At 40.3% G+C, this 19,553-nt stretch overlaps 1 protein-coding gene across 6 annotated transcripts in view; it reads left to right on the top strand.

Moving 5' to 3' along the window:
• The window catches only part of ATP8A1 (ATPase phospholipid transporting 8A1), a 376,828-nt gene that overhangs the window by 348,306 nt on the left and 8,969 nt on the right, over positions 1-19,553 (top strand). For all 6 annotated transcript variants that reach the window (XM_077477552.1, XM_077477551.1, XM_077477556.1 and 3 more), the window contains 4 exons: positions 5,308-5,386; positions 8,868-8,929; positions 10,193-10,249; positions 12,976-13,083. In XM_077477552.1, coding sequence (XP_077333678.1) covers positions 5,308-5,386; positions 8,868-8,929; positions 10,193-10,249; positions 12,976-13,083 — 306 coding nt within the window. The remainder of the gene's footprint in view (positions 1-5,307; positions 5,387-8,867; positions 8,930-10,192; positions 10,250-12,975; positions 13,084-19,553) is intronic.

The following is a 19,553-nucleotide window of genomic DNA, read 5'->3' on the forward strand; positions in this document are numbered from 1 at the left end:
TCACGTGCACACCATCTGAGGGGGAAGGCACTGGTGATGTAGCCTTCTTAGGATCTGTGAGGCTCTGATTTCATCACCAGAGCCTCATTCAACCATGAAATGGAAAAACAGTATTTGGAAGTATAAGCAAAAAATGTTTGAGTGTAAGATGATTTAATACCAACAGGTAGAGCTGTATGCTGATGTGATTTTTAGTAAAAGAAAATAAATAATAAATAAATAAATTTACTTCTGTCTGTGTTCCTGTTGGAGATTGCCCCATACTTCCTGTCTGGTAAAACTGTATCACTAGGACAGCAAACATGGGGAAACATATTTACAGCTTTTGTGGGAGTATAGTTTTGCTAAAAAAAAGGTCAACGCAAACACGCTGCAAAGCTCTATAAAAAAAAAAAAAAAAAAAATTAAAATTTTTAACACTTGCATTCTACAGCTAAAGCCACAGGCATTTTTAAAAACGTTCACTGTTTTGTTTTTTGTTTTTTAAATCATACTTGCCTAGGTGGCTGCAGCATTGGTCCAATGCTGCATCTGTCCCCCGCCAGCCCTAAGACTGAGAACCGAGCAATCAAAGACTGCTGATCGCTCGGTTCTCAGAGATCCGTGATCAGAGAGCTGGTGACTGTCAGTCATCGGTTCTCTGCTCTGCCCCAACACTTCACTGAAGCTCTGGACTTTGGAGGGGTTGGGAACCGCTGGCTCAGGCTCTCAGCGGCTCGCTGAGAGTCTGCGTTAGGTGCCGGTACAGGGTTGTGGGAGGATACCTACTTTTATTGTCATGATCTTGCCCCAGCCTAGACTGGCTCTGTGACTATCAGCCAACAGCGGGCTTCACCACGCTGTCTTCTGAAAACAGGTCACAGGAGTGCCATACGAACTGCACTCCTGTGATCCGCAGGAGAAGTACATCCAAACATGCATTGCTGTACTTCTCCTTTGGGAGGTTGTTCTGTAAGGAACGTTGGTTAAAAAGGTAAACAGGAAGTGAAGCAGCCATTGCTCAGTTATCACATTTTAAATGGTATTTTCTCTTCTGTAAACCTTTCTCTCTGGAACAGAAGTAAATTGGAAATCCAAAATGTTATGGTTTCTACCAAAATATGAAGTAGAGGGGACACCTTTTTAAGATGTTAATTCCTCCTCACTTAGGACAGATTTCTCCAAAACAGCAAAAATAAAATAAAAATAGAAAAAGTTTGGGTTCTAGATTTGGTTTAATATAAAAAATAATAATGCAGTAAACTTTTTTTTTTAAATTAAACTAGCAATCGCATAGTAAACAAGAATGATGTGTAAAAATGTAAAAGTCTATATTTTACTTTCGTGGTTATTACCAAAGTGTGAGAGAAACAAACTAATTTTGATAAAGCACTATTAGACAATAAAATATGACGACTCTATTTCCTCAGCACGGTTCACTGAGAACACAATAATTTAATGTCTTAGTTGAATTTCATTGTCATAAAATAAATGAGCTTAGATATTACTATAGCAGAAACTTTCTGCATTCGGAGCGTTCAGCTTTAGTATTATATTGCTTATTTTGGCTTTCCCATCTCAAAACCTTCTAACACGAAACACTTGCTCTGGCTGGGGGGAAAAAAAAAGCGAGGAGAAAAACTATTTTATGTCAATGTGATTTGAGCCTCACAGCCTGACAAATGGGGAATAATGCAATTAATCAAAAATACAGCAAACCACTTCACGATCCTCAAACTGTTTTTACTGGACCGAGTTTTGAAATTTCATATTCCACCTTCTTTTCACGATCATTATTTGTATTTAATGTTCAGCTTGAATAGGTTGGGGAATAGGCGCATTTCATTTCTAGTGTGAGGTATTTGAGATGCTTGTTATGGAAAGGAGGGTGAAAGGTTAAAAGGGCCCCACAGGGGTGACCGGATTAGTATGTGACTTGTATCAGTCAGGAGAATGGGAGGGAAGCAGCTCATTTATCTTGCACCCACCTGTGCTGCCCGTCATACAAAGTACGGAGGTAACGATGCAGTAAGTGAGCTGCATGAGCATATACAGCCGCAGGGCCATCTGCCAAGGATGGGGTTAATAGGTCCTTAGCGTTAAATGAGATCAGTGCTAATGCACATCTAAAATCTGAATGACTTGCTCAATCAACAATGGATGTCCTAGCAGGAAAGTGTTTTTTTTTTTTTTACCTATTAATAATGATCAACCCTGTGTGGCCATATTTTTCAGCAGAAAAGGAACAAGTAGCTATGTTTTCACAGAACAAATTGCTCTGTTTTTTTCAGCAGATAGTGTACTTTTTTTTTCTTCTTCTTTTCTTATGAGTGAATTTGTTTAACTTATTTTTAGCTGTATTTTTTAATATGTGCCAGTTTCCCTTATGCCCATAGCTGATTTGACATAATTTATATAGTTTTTATTTGTTTGAGAATCTGATTTTGTTCTATACATGCAACTTTTTTTTTTCCCTTTATCCTCAAATATATTTGAATTGAAATTTTTGTATTTTCTTTCCCATGCAAGTACTGACTTGCTAATATTTTTTTGTAGACGCTATAGGCCAGTGATTCTGAACCAGGGTTCCGTGGAACCCTAGGGTTCCTCCAGAGGTTGCTAGGGGTTCCTTCAGCATTGGGCCATTTCTGCCTCTCAGATAAGTTCCCACCGACACCATTGATCTTTTTAGCTATCTGTAAGGAGGTAATTCTTCCCACAAGTATAAGGACCATTCTTCCCACTGACCATCACACTAATGTATCATGAGTTGTAGATTTCAAATTTTTAGCAGGGGTTCCCCCGAGACTGGAGAACTATTTCAAGGGTTCCTCTGTGTTAAAAGGGTTGAGAAAGGCTGCTATAGGCTAATGTTGTGCTCATGCAAAGGGTGCAGTTTTGGGAGTAATAACCACTTTGTGCAATTCCTACATTCAGTGCATGGGTTCTATATTCACATTTACATGCATTTCTTTAATGAGTTGCATTTGCATGTGTCTGCGGTTTTGTTCTGGTGCATTTTACATGCAAAAAAAAAAATGCATCATTCTGTACTTTTTTTTATAAATGCACATTGTAATAGTGTGTAAACTAAGCTTGTTGAAATAATTTATTTCTCTTGTATATACATTTTTACCATGTCTAAAAATGTTTGACTGCATCTGGTTTAAACGAACCCTTAAAGTGCCAATGAGGTTCAGTCATTATGCTGACACTTTCAGGAAGCATAGTCCACCAGCAGCTCTATAAACTCAAGCTCTTGGTTCTGTTAAGCGTTCCATGTTAAAGTTTTTCTAAAGGTAACATTTTTTCCCCCAAAAGTAACATACACGTAATACTTCGCTCTTCTCTGATCCCCCGCAGGTGCTCCTCCTCTTCATCTAGTGCCCCCATAGGAAGCTGCTTCCTATGTGGGCACTCCTGCGGGGGGTGCTCCTCAGCCCCGCTGCCTGCGTCCATAGATACAGGCAGCAGGACTCGGCCCCACCCCCACTGATCCCTCTTCGCAGAGTTTGAAAGCAGCAGGAGCCAATGGCTCAGGGGGCTCAGTTAAGTATAAGGGAAAGGGGGCTAGATATAAAAGTTTTTTTTTTTTGCCTTCATGCATAGAACGTATGAAGGTAAAAAAAACTTCAGCCTTTAGAACCACTTTAATGCCTATACAGATAGAGCGGGAGGAACAAACCTCAAAGCTTCTAGCCCTCATCTCTGTGCATTCATCTGATCTTAATTGTACAGTACAGGACACGGGCAACTTATTCATTAACCAAGGGTTAGAGGCCCACCCTCCATCCTTCCAGGTGATTTGACATTGGCAAGCTTCTGAGGACACTACCCCTTAGGGCACTTCCCCTATAACTTTACCCCAGTTTGTAAGTCCTCGGTTTTGTACAAATCAATGCAGAGTAATAAGGTAAGTTTAGGTATAGTGTTCTGTACTGGCCATACATGGATCAGTTTTTTTGATCAGTTAGCAGGCTGATCCAAAAAAACTGAACAGATTCCCCCATCCACACAAGCAAGCTGGATGGAGGAATTTTCTGCTATAGTGTTATATTCTGATAGTGGGGACTCCTCCCAGAATACATTGGTCAGGGTTACAGCCAATCGAAAGAAAATTTTCTGATATGCCAATTCAAGTTGACCATTAGAATGGGAACGGCCCTAGATGGATTGAACCGGCCTAATTTCGCTCCATCTGTGGCCAGCTTAAGAGAATTTACAGATGATTCGAAATTCCTCTGATCTTATTCGTACAGGACACAGGCAACTGAGGGGGGTAGCGTTATAGGGTGAAGCATCTGCAAAAGCTTTCCAGTGTCCAATCACCTAAAGATATGAACCTTTAACCCATGGGGTTGAATAAGATACCTGTGTCCTGTACTGTAATCTAAGATATGGAATTTTCAGGTAAGTCAAAATTTCCGTCTTTAATATAAAAAAAAAAAAAAATGAAATGGTTATGCTCTCAGCTTACATTGTTCTCATGAGGCTGTCCCATTACCGCTTATGTTTTGACATCAAAATGGTCAGCAGAGTCGAGGAGAAAAGTTGTTTCAGAGGTGTGCAGTCTTCTCTGGTAGCGCACTTAGAAATGTTCACTCTTTGTGGGAATTGAGGGCAATCTAAACACAAATATACATCATGTGTTAGCTGAATTCTGATTTTAGGTTTTTGGAGGGGTTTTTTTTTTTTTTTGGAACAATGTCCCATTGGCTTCAGTGAGAACACAGTCCACTATAAATATGAATGGCAGCTTGATTGCCCACAAAATCAAATGCGTCTTCACAAGACTGATGAACGTGTATAGGGTGATCTTATATGGAGTCACTATGCTGTAATATGCCGTATTGTGACCACAGTACAGAAAACACATAGTGTAAATACATTTGTGTGGACGGTACAATGCACATGGGACATTTATACTGATTTATTACATTATTTATTATTATTTATTACTGCTTTTTGCATGATGTTCAAGCCACTCTGGACAGTCAATAAATTATCTAGTCTAGACATCTAAATGTGCTGATGAGATGCTACCTACCCCCACAGTCTGTTGACATTTTCCACCATTTGGTATGAGCATCACACATGTACATTCCTACAACTTTGCTAAATGATCATTTTCTAATGGCACAGAGTTTTGTTTGCCAGAATTGTATTAGTGCTGGTGTGTCTGTATAGAAACATTATATCTTTGCCTGGTGTGTGTGACATCGCTTCAGGCTGGTGCCCTGACAGTCACACTTGCTGCACACAGATAAAGCTAGATTGATGGTTCACCAACTCCGCTCTTTACAAATGAATCTCCTCACTCTCTCCTAGGTTTTCTGGGTTCATTGCCTGAATGGTCTTTTGCACAGTGTTGTCCTGTTTTGGTTCCCATTGAAAGCCCTGCAGTATGGTAAGAGACATTCTGTATGCATTGGTAATGAGTGACATACGGGGCATGTGTTGGCTTCTAGTGGTTATACAAGAATACAAGGTCTTATAAAACCTTGTGTGACTAGCGGCATTTATGCGTGAACAGTAATCTTTATTGTTCTGTGAAAAGTGTTAGTCATTTGTATAGTTTTTATTTTTACAGCTTTCACATTTAATTGAACCAGTTCTGTTTTTGTCATTTCTAGTTGTGAACTGAACTGAAAAAAATGATGGCAAAAATCTAACATGTCAATCAAATTCTTTTTCTGATTTTACAAAGTCCCCATTCACATTATGCACTCTCTTTACATCTAGAGGAAAAGAAAATGTAATCTTCAAATATGGAAAGGCTTCTTCACAGTAAGAGCTGTGAAAATGGGAAATAGACTCCCTCAAGAGCTGGTTCTGTCCAGCTCAGTAGATTACTTTAAGGCCTGGGTTATTTCCTAAATGAACTGGATACTAACATTTATAGATAAAGTTGATCCAGGGAATGTCCGATTGCCTCTCGGGGGATCAGGAAGGAATTTTTTCCCCTGCTGGAGCAAATTGGATCCTGCTTTGCTGGGTTTTTTTTTGCCTTCCCCTCCCCCCTTTCCCCTTTCCCTTTCCCCTTTCCCCTTTCCCTTTCCCCTTTCCCTTTCCCCTTTCCCCTTTCCCCTCCCTTTCCCCCTTTCCCCCTCCCCTTCCCTTTCCCCCTTCCCTTTCCCCCTTCCCTTTCCCCCTTCCCTTTCCCCCTTCCCTTTCCCCCTTCCCTTTCCCCCTTCCCTTTTCCCCTTCCCTTTTCCCCTTTCCCTTTTCCCCTTCCCTTTCCCCCTCCCCTTCCTGTAGCAGCAGTAAAGGGAGAAGTTCCCTGTACTAGCTGTCACGGTTTAAAAACAGTGCAGCCACGTGGGGCTCTGCCCACACTGCCATGTCATTCATACACACAGCTGTGTGAATGAATGAACTACAAGTCCCAGCTGTCGGCTTGTAGTTGTCAATGAACTTCCATGGCACTGTGGAGCACCGTGGTAGTTAATTTGTTCCTGCTAACGAGTATCAGCTTACTCGTACGGGATCTATGGGGAAGCAGATACACTGACAGTGTGCGGGAGACCTGCATGACATCAGCGATGTGCTGACCACTGGTGCAATGCTTTACAGGCTCCTAATACAAAAAATATATACATATTTTTTGTTGTACCTGCAAAAAAAATGTATCCAGTAGTGTAGAGGGTCCTAAGGGATTTATCTTACATGTCTGCTAAAAATTACAATTCCCCAACTTATGATAAATAGGGGCTTACAGGCCTTTGACGTTTATGCAGAAAAATAACTATTCCACACCAAAGCAAGATTTATTTTTGTAAATTGAACATTTTGAAGTGAAAATTATCAGGAGATAAAAGAAGCAAAAACATACAGAATAGAGAGGACAATATTTTTTCACAGCAGGATGTATAAATAAAATCTGAATGTGTACTTTTAGCTTTTTGAGAATAGGAATAAGTGTAAAAATGTTTATACTTTTCTATTGAGGGGGACAAACATTTCTGTGTTTTTGTGGCAGTAGGCTCCATTCAACCTACAGACTGACATCTCATTTGTTATGCGTTTGGTTTGCAGAATCTGGACACAATTTTTCTTTTCACATTTACTTTATGCATTTGGCAGATTTATAGTGTTTGCTGTAAGACCTGACTGTATATGTAGATCAGAATTGTTTCTGGAGTGTGTGAAACTTTAGCAAGGAGCCATTTGATGCCAACCGCACTGAGTGTGACCACATGGTTACAAATGTGATGTTTAAATGGGCCTAATTTATTTGCGTTAGCCACATAAATCGTAGGAGCCTCCTATTACCTAGTGTTTTTAAGTGCTGTGCTCTGCTGGTTTAAGGTTAAAGCAGCTGATTCATATTTGGCATGGACGAGGCCTGCCCAGAAACCAATGTTTTGGCTGTGGATCAGTCCGCAGTCTAAATACTGCCGCAGTGTTGTTTTTCTGAAGGGAGCCTTCTGCCAGGGTGCTGCACCACACATATATTTTTATTCTCTTCCCACCTGCATCTGGCTGGCCTACATCTCACTGATGGGTGGACAAAAGCATGTGTGTTTGCGTTATAATGCTTTACGAAGCACAGTCAGTGCTCTGTATAGGATAAAAAATGGAATTTGTCTGTAAAGGTTGCACTCTATTCATAAGACCAGCGCTATTACAGTAAATTACAAAACATTACGGCGGTGCCATTCATTTTGAATATCACCATAATGTGCAAGAACACACATTGCTGCTCGTGGTTTTCATTGCACACTATATTGCACAAATGTTACCTATCTGTGCGTTGTAGTGTGCTGCATTGGGAATAAATAGTACATCTCTGTTAAAGCCACACTAAAGCTAGCACCAATAGTTTAATATACAGTACAATTGTATACAATCACATGACATATAGATAGATTGTATAATTGGCTAACTATACCTTACCTTTGTTCAGTTATTTTATTTCTATAGAGGGCTCAAGGCACTTTACCTGTTTTTGGGGCAGATGTGGCGGCAGCTATCTTGTGTGCACTTCTATCATACTAGGGCCCAATTTAGATAGGAGACAATTAAAGTAGAACTATAGGCAAAACTTTTTTTTTTTTTCATTTTGGATAGAGTAAGGGAGGGCTGTAATCTGTCAGATATTTTTTTTTTTTCTATCTGTGTCCCATTGCAGAGATTTTCCTTCACTTCCTGTCCCATAGCCAAGCAGGAAGCAAGAAGAAATCCCTGCAAATTAAGGGTATCCCTTGGGGACCCCCAGGTCACCAGAACTAGTGTCCCCATTGAAAGATTTCCCCTCTATTACTTTTGTGGGGGCAACCCAAAATTTGGGATTTTCTTTTACTTTCAGTGATAATGGTATACAGGCAAACTCCCCTTTAACCAAAACTAACAAAAAACGTTTTGCTTTTAGTTATACTTCGTTACTTAGTTATAACTTCCCAGAATGGCTTTAGTGTTGGAGAAAAACCGTGTACCCAGAAGAAACCCATGCAAGCACAAGAACACGCACACTCCATGCAGATAGAATCCTGACTGGGATTCGAACAGAGGACCCCAGTGCTGCAAGGCAATAGTGCTAATCACCAAGTCACTTTGCTGCCCAGTTGTGTGTGTACTTTATTGTTCAAATGTTCAATGTACATATAAGATATTGAAGAAAAATGTCCCAAATAATATTGGTTAACAAATGCATTGTTCTAAAAGTAAACACGTTTTCCATTCACAAATAACAAATGTTTATGTAGTGCTTGATGTCAGTTTGGTCCTGTGAAAGTAGTACATTACTATTTTGGGTCTTTGCAATGTAACACTGTTAAAGTATAATTGTTTTTTATTTTATTGCTCTAAGTCATTTACATTTATGTTGGCTATCTCCATATTTACATATTAAATACAATCTTTTTTTTTTTTTTTTTTTTTTAATACAGATTGTGTATTTGCAAATGGAAAAGCATCAGACTATCTTTTACTTGGGAATATCGTTTATACTGTAAGTTTGCAATGCACAATGCATTTTCTTTAGACACCCCTTTCACCAGGACAGATGGGATTTTGTAGGGCAGAGCAGTGAAATGATAAATCTAAGGTAGGCCATACAATATACAATTTTCTTTCCTTCCAACTACGGATTGAAGTAAAGAAAATCACTATATTACTGATGGGGGAATCCTTCCCGCTGCGCTATTTTATCCAGACAACGGTAGATTTCCCACCTGTTGGCATACAATAATCACTGCCAGCAGCTATAGTCGACAGTGATCGAACAAAGACTAATCTCCAGGCTTCGGTATAACCAGTGTGACCCATGGTTTGTTTAGTGTGCCGCTCAGGCTCAATCACTGTGGGTAGTGTGGGTGATGCTGCAACCACTGCCAGCAAGGGATGGAGCTTGTCCCAGCTCCTGTAGTCACTAGAAGAAGAGAGGAAAAATCCCTGGTGCCGCACATCCACGGAGTCCTATCGTGGTATGAGAGAGACAATCTCAGCATGGGTTTCTGCCAGGCCACGCCCCCAACATGGTTCACTCTGCCCCCCCGGAGCTCAGTCATGGGGATGATCTCCATGCCTAACCTCCAGGGGTGGAGTGGAACACGGGGGCGTGGCCTGACGGGAGCCCAGGCTGAGACGTCTCTTTCATACCAAGATAGGACTCCGTGGATGTACGGCACCAGGGATTTTTCATCTCTTCAGTATAATGAACCTTGCCTTCAATGGATCAAAATTCAGATGTTCCTGCTGAACCAGCCAAATTTTCATCCATCTATGGGCGGCTTAAGATTTACTTATCTGCCACACTTTGCCAGTACAGGTGTCTCTCCGATGTCTGTGTATTCTTACTCTAAGGGCACTTTCACACTGATCCGTATCAAAAACACATATGCGTTTTTGCCGTGTTTATGGTGCGTTTTTCGTAAGACATGTGACTCAAAAACACAACTACGGGTGCATTTTTGCCGCGTTTTTTATGGGGAGGCGTGTTTTTTTTTTTTTTTTTTTTTTTTTATAGCACCAAAAATGTAGCAAGCAGAATTTTACTAAATGTGATGGACCAGTGTGAACAGTTCCATAGGATTGTTCACACGTTTTTGTTTTTTTAGTAAGAAAAATGGATCAGTGTTAAAGCAGCCTAAAGCTTTGCCATGGGCAGCCTGAATTTTGGCCAACCAGTTTGAAAATTAAACTGAGCCAGGTTTCCTAAAACCAGTAACATAATGAAACATAACACAATAACACCTGTGTATTTTCTTTTTAGTTCGTGGTGATAACCGTGTGCCTGAAAGCAGGTTTAGAAACTTCACATTGGACCATGGTAAGGAAAATAACATAATATTCATAGCCTAATTGATCCTTTTTCCTGTATGAATTATGGTTTTGTATAATAAAATTAAAGTGGTACTTGTTACAGGAAATATTTATTCAATTTATCATAGTATTTTTATACATAGTACATACTAAAGAGACTGTCGCCAGACCATTCATTTCAACAAAAATCGTTTCCATAAGATTGTGTAGGCATCAGAAGGCCCTAAAACTGCTGCAGCACACCGCCCTCTTGGATGTTTCGTCAGCAGACTCTGAGCTGTCACTTAATATTGATTCTGCAGGACAGACAGTGATAGACAGTGATAGACACAGATGGGGAAAAAAAATTACTGTAATTTTTAATTGGAATTAAAGTGTAAAAAACTTTAGGCTATTTTTCACAGAAGAGGCAAGCTATGTCTCTCCTGCAAAAATGTAAACTTGCCTGCGTGTTCATTAAGCAGATTGCCCACCCTCTGAAAATTCTTTGGTGGCCTGATCTATCTATGTATGGGCAGCTAAAGGGTAAATTGTTGATTGTGCTTGCTGAAATTTGTTGACTTTTGTTAAATATGTGTTTAAAGTCACATTTCATACTTAACTGCTCTGTGCAGCGTTTTTTTACAGAGCAGCCCCAGCCCTCCTCTTCCCGGGTCCCCCGCCACCGCTCTTGGCCCCTCCCTCCTGACAATTTCCACCAAAGCAAGCAGCTTGCAATGGGGCCACCTGAGCAGGCTTGCTCTTGAGCCATGGCTCTGCGTGTCCATTCACACACAGAGCTGTGGCTTGGCCCTGCACCCTCTCTCTCCCCTCATTGGCTCGCTGGCTGTGATTGATAGTATCAATAGTGTCTCAGCCAATAAGGAGGGAGAGTCCCTGGAGAGCTGAGGCTCTTGTGTATATCTCTGGATTGAGACAGAAGGTTTTTTATCTTCCTGCATAGAATGCAGGAAGGTTAAAAAAACATTCAGCCTTTAAAACCACTTTATGAGAAGAGGTGCTGCTGAATTTTACTCCGTCAATACCATGTTTGATCAAATCATATTAGCCAAATCATGTATGAGTTCAAATTCAGGTCTTTAGTGCTTGTTAGGCAGAAGCAAATCTGTAAATTCTCTGGTTTCAGCTAATGTGTGAGGATGTATCAGCATTTTTGTAATGCCATACAGTGAAATGGAGAACGTGGTGTTTACGTACGTGGTTCATTCTAAACATTCTAAACATTGCTGGAAAAATATTTTATAGTAGTCACATTCACAAACTGTTCCAAGTTTCCAAACAGTAGCTTTGGAAGGTTGATTAATTTTTATTTGACACATTCAGGAAATTTTAGTTACAATTTTACATACAGTTAAAGTCTTTAGTCAGAAATAAAAAAAAAACAACAATCAACACAAGGGTCATTACTTGTGTCCCTTGTGCTGCTGACTCCTTTATTAGTTGAAATCCTCCTTCATTGATAACCCCTCCCGCCATAGTTATCAGGTTCAGTAGGGGTTAATACTGCTGGAGCTGTGAAAGGCACTCGCCAAGAGTGCCCACCCTTTCTGCCCAGCTCCTCTATGTGATCACTAAATGGAAGACAAGTGGATGATAGTCCTCCATTCATAGTCAGTGTCATTGCTTCCGGAAGAGCTGGGTGGAAAGGGCGGGCAGTCATGAAGTCTCTAACCAAGTTGCCTCTTTTTTTTTCTTCGGGTCACCCACAGAGTCGCACTTATCTCTCATTAAAAAGTTCAGAAAGATGATTGGACGGGAGAAATCTGATCAACGACATGTTTGTGGTGTTGGCTTCTTTCAATGACCATCTATCTTAATCATGTATGAAAAGTGGCAACCCTCTAGCAGAACAGTCTATGGTCTGCTCAGCTTTTAGAAATTAAGCTTGACGTTATTCACAGCCATGTGTTAAATTGCGTGTATAACATTTCCAATTAGTCGCTGAGCCTACTGGATTCTGCAGTGTCTCATTTCTATAGAAAGCTGCAGGTTTTAGGCACAGCAAACACTTTCCTAATTCAGTTTTTATTCCTTTAGCTTTGTAGATTTATGACACTTATTATTTTACTTATTGCAATCTATGAGTTTTAAAATTTAGTACTCGTAGACAGGAGGTTCAAATGAGGTAAACTGTCTCTAGAATGCAAAAACTGCTGTGGATAAAATGTGTGTTAAAAGTGACAAAATATATAAAATGAAGGTTGTGACTGTTTCCTAGCTTAGACTCATTTCTGGTTTAGAGTTTTTTGAATCTTGGCGCTGAAGGGATTTCCTTTTCTCTTTTTACTTGAATTGGCACGTGCATGAGAAATTGGGCATCAAAAGCTCCCTATTTAATCATATTTTACTTAATACCTTTCCTGTAAGAAAATTGTTAATTCTTTCCTCATTATGTGCCATGATGCCTTGTGTCAGTCACTGTCAGTTGTGGTTCATAGGAACAAGTCATTTAATATGAGAGGACAGAAAGAGGGTAAGCAGAAGCATGGTTATCTGGAATACGGACTCAGGGGAATGGGGGATATTACCAGGATCATTCTGATTTATTCAGAATCCAAAGACAACTGACAATGAATTTTTTTTGCAGGCAGAGGATGAACACAATGTAGGAAGTTACCAAAAATTTAAAGAAACACCCAGCAAACTTAAACCGTTATTCAGCGAACTTTGTTATTATCATTGTTAGCATTATTTTGTCATTTCACGGCTAAATCTCGTTTTTTTTGTTCACAGTTCAGTCACATAGCTATATGGGGAAGTATTCTACTCTGGATTGTTTTCTTTGGGGTCTACTCCTCTCTGTGGCCAGCAATCCCTTTAGCACCTGATATGTCAGGACAGGTAAGGCTCTTTTTTTTCACTTTTAATAAATGCACCCATTTTGTTTTGGGTAGGCAACCTTGGCCTTCCAGCTGTGGTGAAACTACAAGTCCCATGAGACATTGCAAGACCCTGGCAATCATAGGCATGACTCCTAGAGGCAGAGGTATGGTGGGGTTTGTAGTTTTACCACAGCTGGAGTGCTGAGGTTGCCTACCCCTGTTACAGCTTGTATTTTATGGTCATTTAAAATGGAATTCCAGTCAAATTCTAACTAAGTCTAAATCTACTCCCACCCCCATTCTAAGACTACTCTGTCTACCCTGTAAAAACAAGAAGAAAAAAAAATATTCTGAAGCCATGATCTGGTTTCAGTGTAGAGGAGATGCAGCAATGACGTCTGCAGAGCCTGGGAGATGGCATCACTTCTAGGCCCTGGAAGACGGTCATGTGACCGAACTGAACAGTTTCAGCATAGGTAAGTATACACTTCTTTTCTATTACAGGCTAGATAGGATAGTCATGGAATGGGGTTTAACCTGTTCCGGACCACCCACCGCATATATACTGTGGCAGTACGGCCCGGCTGCGCAAAATCACATACAGGTACGTGATTTTGTGCATAAGATCCCAGGTAGCGCACCGCGCTGCTGCCACTGTGATTGGACACAGCAGGAGCCAGTCGCTGGTGGTTCGGAAGAAAGAATAGTGGTCTGCCGGAGTGTAAAAGAGAGCTCTTCAGCTAAACTGAAACACGGATCTTTTCCTCAAATGCATCTGTCCCCCACACAGTTAGAAATCACTCCCTAGGAGCACCCCTATGCTAGTCCCATTTATACAGTGGCAGTGCATTTTTTTTTTTTAAGCAGTGATCACTGTATTTCTGTCACTGGTTCCCAAAAAGTGTCACTTGGTGTCAGATTTGTCGCTGATCGCTGCCGTTACTAGTGAAAACTATTTTAAAAAGTCCCTAATCTTCTAGTTTGTAGATGCTATAAATTTTGTGTGAACCAATCAATATATGCTTATTGGGATTTTTTTTACCAAAAATATGTAGCAGAATACATATTGGTCTAAAATTTGATTTTTGGATAACAAAATTGGTATTTTTTTTTACCAAACATATGTAGCAGAATACGTATTGGTCTAAAATTCAATTTTTTTTTTTTTGTTTTACAGCAGAAAGTAAAAAATATATATATTTTTAAATTGTCTGCATTTTTGTTGTTTATAGGGCATAAAAATAAAAACCGCAGAGGTGATCAAATACCGCCAAAAGCAAGCTCTATTTGTAGGAAAAGGACATACATTTTGAGTAGAGTGTCGGGTGACTGCGCAATTGTCAGTTAAAGCAACGCAGTGCCGTATCAAAAAAAAATGGCCTGATCAGGAAGGGCTTAAAACCTTCTAGAGCCAAAGTGGTTAAGCATGTCAGATTTTTTTTTTTTTTGCTGCGTCGCATTGGAAAAACTTCTGTTGACTTCCTGTTTTGTAGAGACCACCAGAAGTGAGAAAATGCCCTCTTTAATCATTCATTCCATATGAAAGATTTCTCCTCCGTTCTAGTTCTGGTGAAAACATAGTTTTGGTTATTCCCTTGCTTTTAGGCGAGGTTACAGTGGTCACCAGGACCGATAAAGAAAGTAAATTCCCCTGATGGGGATACAGATAATATGATAAAAGTGGTCAACTTTCTAAATTAGTGGCTTTTGTACCCATGAGAATACAGAATTGGACTTTTAGGCAATTCGATTTTGTGGAGGAAAAATTTAGTCGGGCAACTGAAATGTTACAAGTTTTGTTATCCAAGACTCATGCTTTTAGTAGAGCTTAACAGCTTGTACCTTTGATTTTGATTTTGTTTTTACCTGGAAAGTGGCGCTTATTTTGTATAAAAGTAGGTTATCTTTTGAATTTTTTTTTTCTTTAATTTTAAATTTATTCAACCAAACATGTCCAATTAAAATATATACTAAACGAGCAGGTAGAGAGACATGTACAAACCAACTCATTGTAAGCAATAAACTAATATACTTTAAGGCTCGGTTCACACAGGGGCGACTTGTCCAGACGACTTCGCCGCCTGACAAGTCGCGCCCCGTTCTGTACTACGGAACCGTTCTAATAGGAGCGACTCAAGTCGCTCCGACTTAGAAAAAAGGTTCCTGTACTACTTTTGCGGCGACTTCGGGCAACTTGCATTGACTTCTATACAGAAGTCGTTTTGCAAGTTGCCGCTGAGGTCGCGGCAGGTCGCGGCGCTGCAAGTCGTGCCGCCTACTGTGTGAACCGAGCCTAAGCCTGTCTACCCATTTACAAACAAAAAGAAAAACAAGAAAAATAGACCAGTGAACATAAAAAAAAAAACAGGATTAATATCTTTAGAATTTAGACATGTGCTTTCAAGAAAACTTTCCCTAAATAGAGATCCAAAACAAGTGTAATTTTTATCCATGTAATAAAATGGCCTTGCCTTAAGCTGTCATACATTCTCCTCAATTCATCAATTCTTTTTTTTTTTTTTCTTGCAAAATCCAACAATTTGTTATATCCTCTGAGCTTTTTCTTTGTCCTTAGTAAGACCCCTTTCACACTGAGGTGCTTTACAGGCACAATAGCGCCTGTAAAGCACCTCTCCTGTCACACCAATGTGAAAGCCCAAGGGCTTTCACACTGGAGCGCTACGCTGGCGTAACGTCCAAAAAAGTCCTACAAGCAGCATCTTTGAGACGTTTTAGAAATGGTGTATACACCACTCCAAAAGCACGCCTGCCCATTTAAATCGATGGGCAACACATTTTTCGGCCGCTAGCAGGGGTTAAAAGCGACCCGCTAGCAGCCGAAAAGCACCGCTAAAACAACAGTAAAGTGGCGCTAAAAATAGCGGCGCTTTACCGACGATGCCCTCAGTGTGAAAGGGCTCTAAATGCTGCTCAGTGATCCATACACAATATACAGTATCTCACAAAAGTGAGTACACCCCTCACATTTTTGTAAATATTTTATTATATCTTTTTATGTGACAACACTGAAGAAATTACACTTTGCTACAATGTAATGAGTGTACAGCTTGTATAACAGTGTAAATGTGCTTTTCCTTCAAAATAACTCAACACACAGCCATTAATGTCTAAACCGCTGGCAACAAAAGTGAGTACATGTGAAATTTTCCAAATTGGGCCCGATTAGCCACTTTCGCTCCCCAAAGTCATGTGACTAGTAAGTGTTACAAGGTCTCAAATATGAATTTGGAGCAGGTGTTAAATTTGGTGTTATCGCTCTCGCGCTCTCATACTGGTCACTGGAAGTTCAAAATGGCACCTCACGGAAAAAGAACTCTGAGGATCTGAAAAAAAAAAGTGTTACTCTACATAAAGATGGCCTAGGATATAAGAAGATTGCCAAGACCCTGAAACTGAGCTGCAGCACGATGGCCAAGACCATACAGCGGTTTAACAGGACAGGTTTCACTCAGAACAGGCCTCACCATGGTCAACCGAAGAAGTTGAATGCATGTGCTCCGCATCCTATCCAGAGGTTGTCTTTGGGAACTAGAAGTATGAGAGCTGCCAGCATTGCTGCAGAGGTTGAAGGGATGGCAGGTCAGCCTTTCAGTGCTCATATCATACGCCGCACATTGCATCAAATTGGTTTGCATGGCTGTCGTCCCAGAAGGAAGCCTCTTCTAAAGATGATGCACAAGAAAGCCTGCAAGCAGTTTGCTGAAGACAAGCAGACTACGGACATGGATTACTGGAATTGTGTCCTGTGGTCTGATGAAACTTATTTGGTTCAGATGGTGTCAAGCGTGAATGGTAGCAACCAGGTGAGAAATACATAGACAAGTGTGTCTTGCCTACAGTCAAGCATGGTGGTGGGAGTGTCATGGTCTGGGGCTGCATGAGTGCTGCCGGCACTGGGGAGCTACAGTTCACTGAGGGAACCATGAATGCCAATATGTACTGTGACATACTGAAGCATAGCATGATCCCCTCCCTTCTGAGACTGGGCCGCAGGGCAGTATTCCAACATAACCCCAAACACACCTCCAAAACTACCACTGCCTTGCTAAAGAAGCTGAGGGTAAAGGTGATGGACTGGCCAAGTATGTCTCCAGACCTAAACCCTATTGAGCATCTGTGGGGCATCCTCAAACAGAAGGTGGAGGAGCACAAGGTCTTTAACATCCACCAGCTCTGTGATGTTGTCATTAGGAGTGGAAGAGGACTCCAGTGGCAACCTGTGAAGCTCTGGTGAACTCCATGTCCAAGAGGGTTAAGGCAGTGATGAAAAATAATGGTGGCCACACAAAATATTGATACTTTGGGCCCAATTTGGACATTTTCACTTAGGGGTGTACTCGCTTTTGTTGCCAGTGGTTTAGACATTAATGGCTGTGTATTGTTATTTTGAGGGGACAGAAAATGTACACTGTTATACAAGCTGTACACTCCCTACTTTACATTGTAGCAAAGTGTCTTTTCTTCAGTGTTGTCACATGAAAAGATGGAATAAAATATTTACAAAAATGTGAGAGGTGTACTCACTTTTGTGAGATACTGTATGTCACCAGTAAACAATCTCCAAGATGTATTTGTATACCAAAATTTCTGATCACCTCTTTAGTGCATTTTTTTTAGTTATTTAATGATTTACATAATTTCAGTCTAAATGTGCTTTGGTGTAGATATAGCAATAGCCTTTTTTTTTTATTTTAGATAGAGTAGGTTAAATCCTGTGGCAGTTTTTGCCGTATTTGGTCCTAGAGCACTTGAAGTTAGAAAGCGTTATTAAAGTGTCCACTTTGGAAGATGTCCCCTTGCCTGTTCTGTTGACATATCTAAAATGTTTGCTTTTCCCATCACTTTTTGTCTTTGACAATGGACATCGTCAAGGCAAACAAAGGGTAAAACTACATTACAGGGACAATAAAAAATTGACAGGCGTTCCTAACCTTCCTTACGCTATCCAAAGCAAAAAAAATTGTATCTATACATTCACTCTAAAATCTTTCTTGCTTGGTTTGCACTTTTCTCTAGAATTCTTTTATTACCACTTATGAGATGTCGCTCATTTCTTTTAATCTCTCATCCAAAGTATATAATAGGAAGCACTGCAATACTTGGTGTGCAATACCTTGCCTTATTTAATGCAAGATGTATGCAACTACTTTTTTTTTGCCCTGGGGCTGCTTGGCCATTATTTAAGGCTTTTCAAGTCTCATTTCTGTGTCCTTATGAATTCCCACAAGAGCCACCTTTGTGGCAGAGTCCATTTGGTTTCATAAGAAAGAGAAATCTTGGCATGGGCTGCAAATCTCACACATTAGGAACAATTTGTAAACCACACAGCCCAGGCAGACAGAGCCCATCCTTAGAACAGTCTGCTCCTGTTTTTGCCATTGTCTCCAAGTCATTGGTTTGCCATTTCCCAGCTGACCAGCTTGTGTCTAGAGAAATGTGAAAAGTTGCAAACAAAAATGGTTACCACAGAGCGAGAGGAGTAGCTGAGAAAAAAAAAAGGAAGGAAATTCTGTGGGATTTTGCTCCCCCCCCCCCCCCCCCCCACATGATCCAAAATATACAAAGAAGCCTTCTGTCTTTAATGCGAATGTCAGCTTTACATCTTTTAAGTTTGGATTAACTCAGCAATTCAACAAGGAAAAAAAAATCTGACAGCCTTTCAGATATGATGGAGGAGGAAAGTCTTCCCACCTCCCCCAACTCATGTTCATTTGCAAAGCCAAAGAGCGTTTAGGCTGAATAGTGGCTCCACTTGCCTGTCCATTCATAGTTAGCATTACAATGGTCAGTATTAACATCCTTAGGCCTCCAATACTGCCTCAGCTCCATTATACATGTTAGAAACAAGGTGGCCAGAATATAGGAAATCCTTTTTGTGGAAATACTGCGCTACAAATGCCTGCATGCCATAAAGGTAACTACACTGTTTTCAGTCTTCTTTCATAGAGCTGTTAATATCACCTGGTAGACCTGCATGGTGCACATGAGGACCAGAGATGGTTTAGGGAAATCACAAGTATTCAACGATAAATACATGTTTTGGGAGCAGTTATATGAACTGTTAGTCATAGACATAAATATAAGAAATACAAATTTTAACATTTATTGGCTAAAGGTACACTAACAGATTTTCTCAAATATTACTAACTTGGGCAATATTACGCACATGCAAAAATTGGAAGTGGTCATTAGCAGATTTTTGACCTTTTAAATTATTTTTTGCTTTTTCTGCACAATTGCAATATAGAGATGATTTGCCGTGTGTGTTTTCTGCTGCAGTGTAAAGTCACCCAAGTTGGATTGAGGAGTTGTGGGTATTCAGTAGTCATTGTTGTCATTCTGATCATGGACAGACGTCTTATTTCCCTGTTCTATTAATGGGAGAGGGTTCCAATAAACTGACAGTTCTACCCATCCTCACGTAAATCATGCTGTCAGGACTTTGGGGGAGCTTACTACTAGCTTCAG

The sequence above is a fragment of the Lithobates pipiens genome, unplaced genomic scaffold, assembly GCF_037356315.1.
Source record: "Lithobates pipiens isolate NorthernLeopardFrog02 unplaced genomic scaffold, aLitPip1_a1.2 Scaffold_13, whole genome shotgun sequence".
Taxonomy (NCBI): domain Eukaryota; kingdom Metazoa; phylum Chordata; class Amphibia; order Anura; family Ranidae; genus Lithobates; species Lithobates pipiens.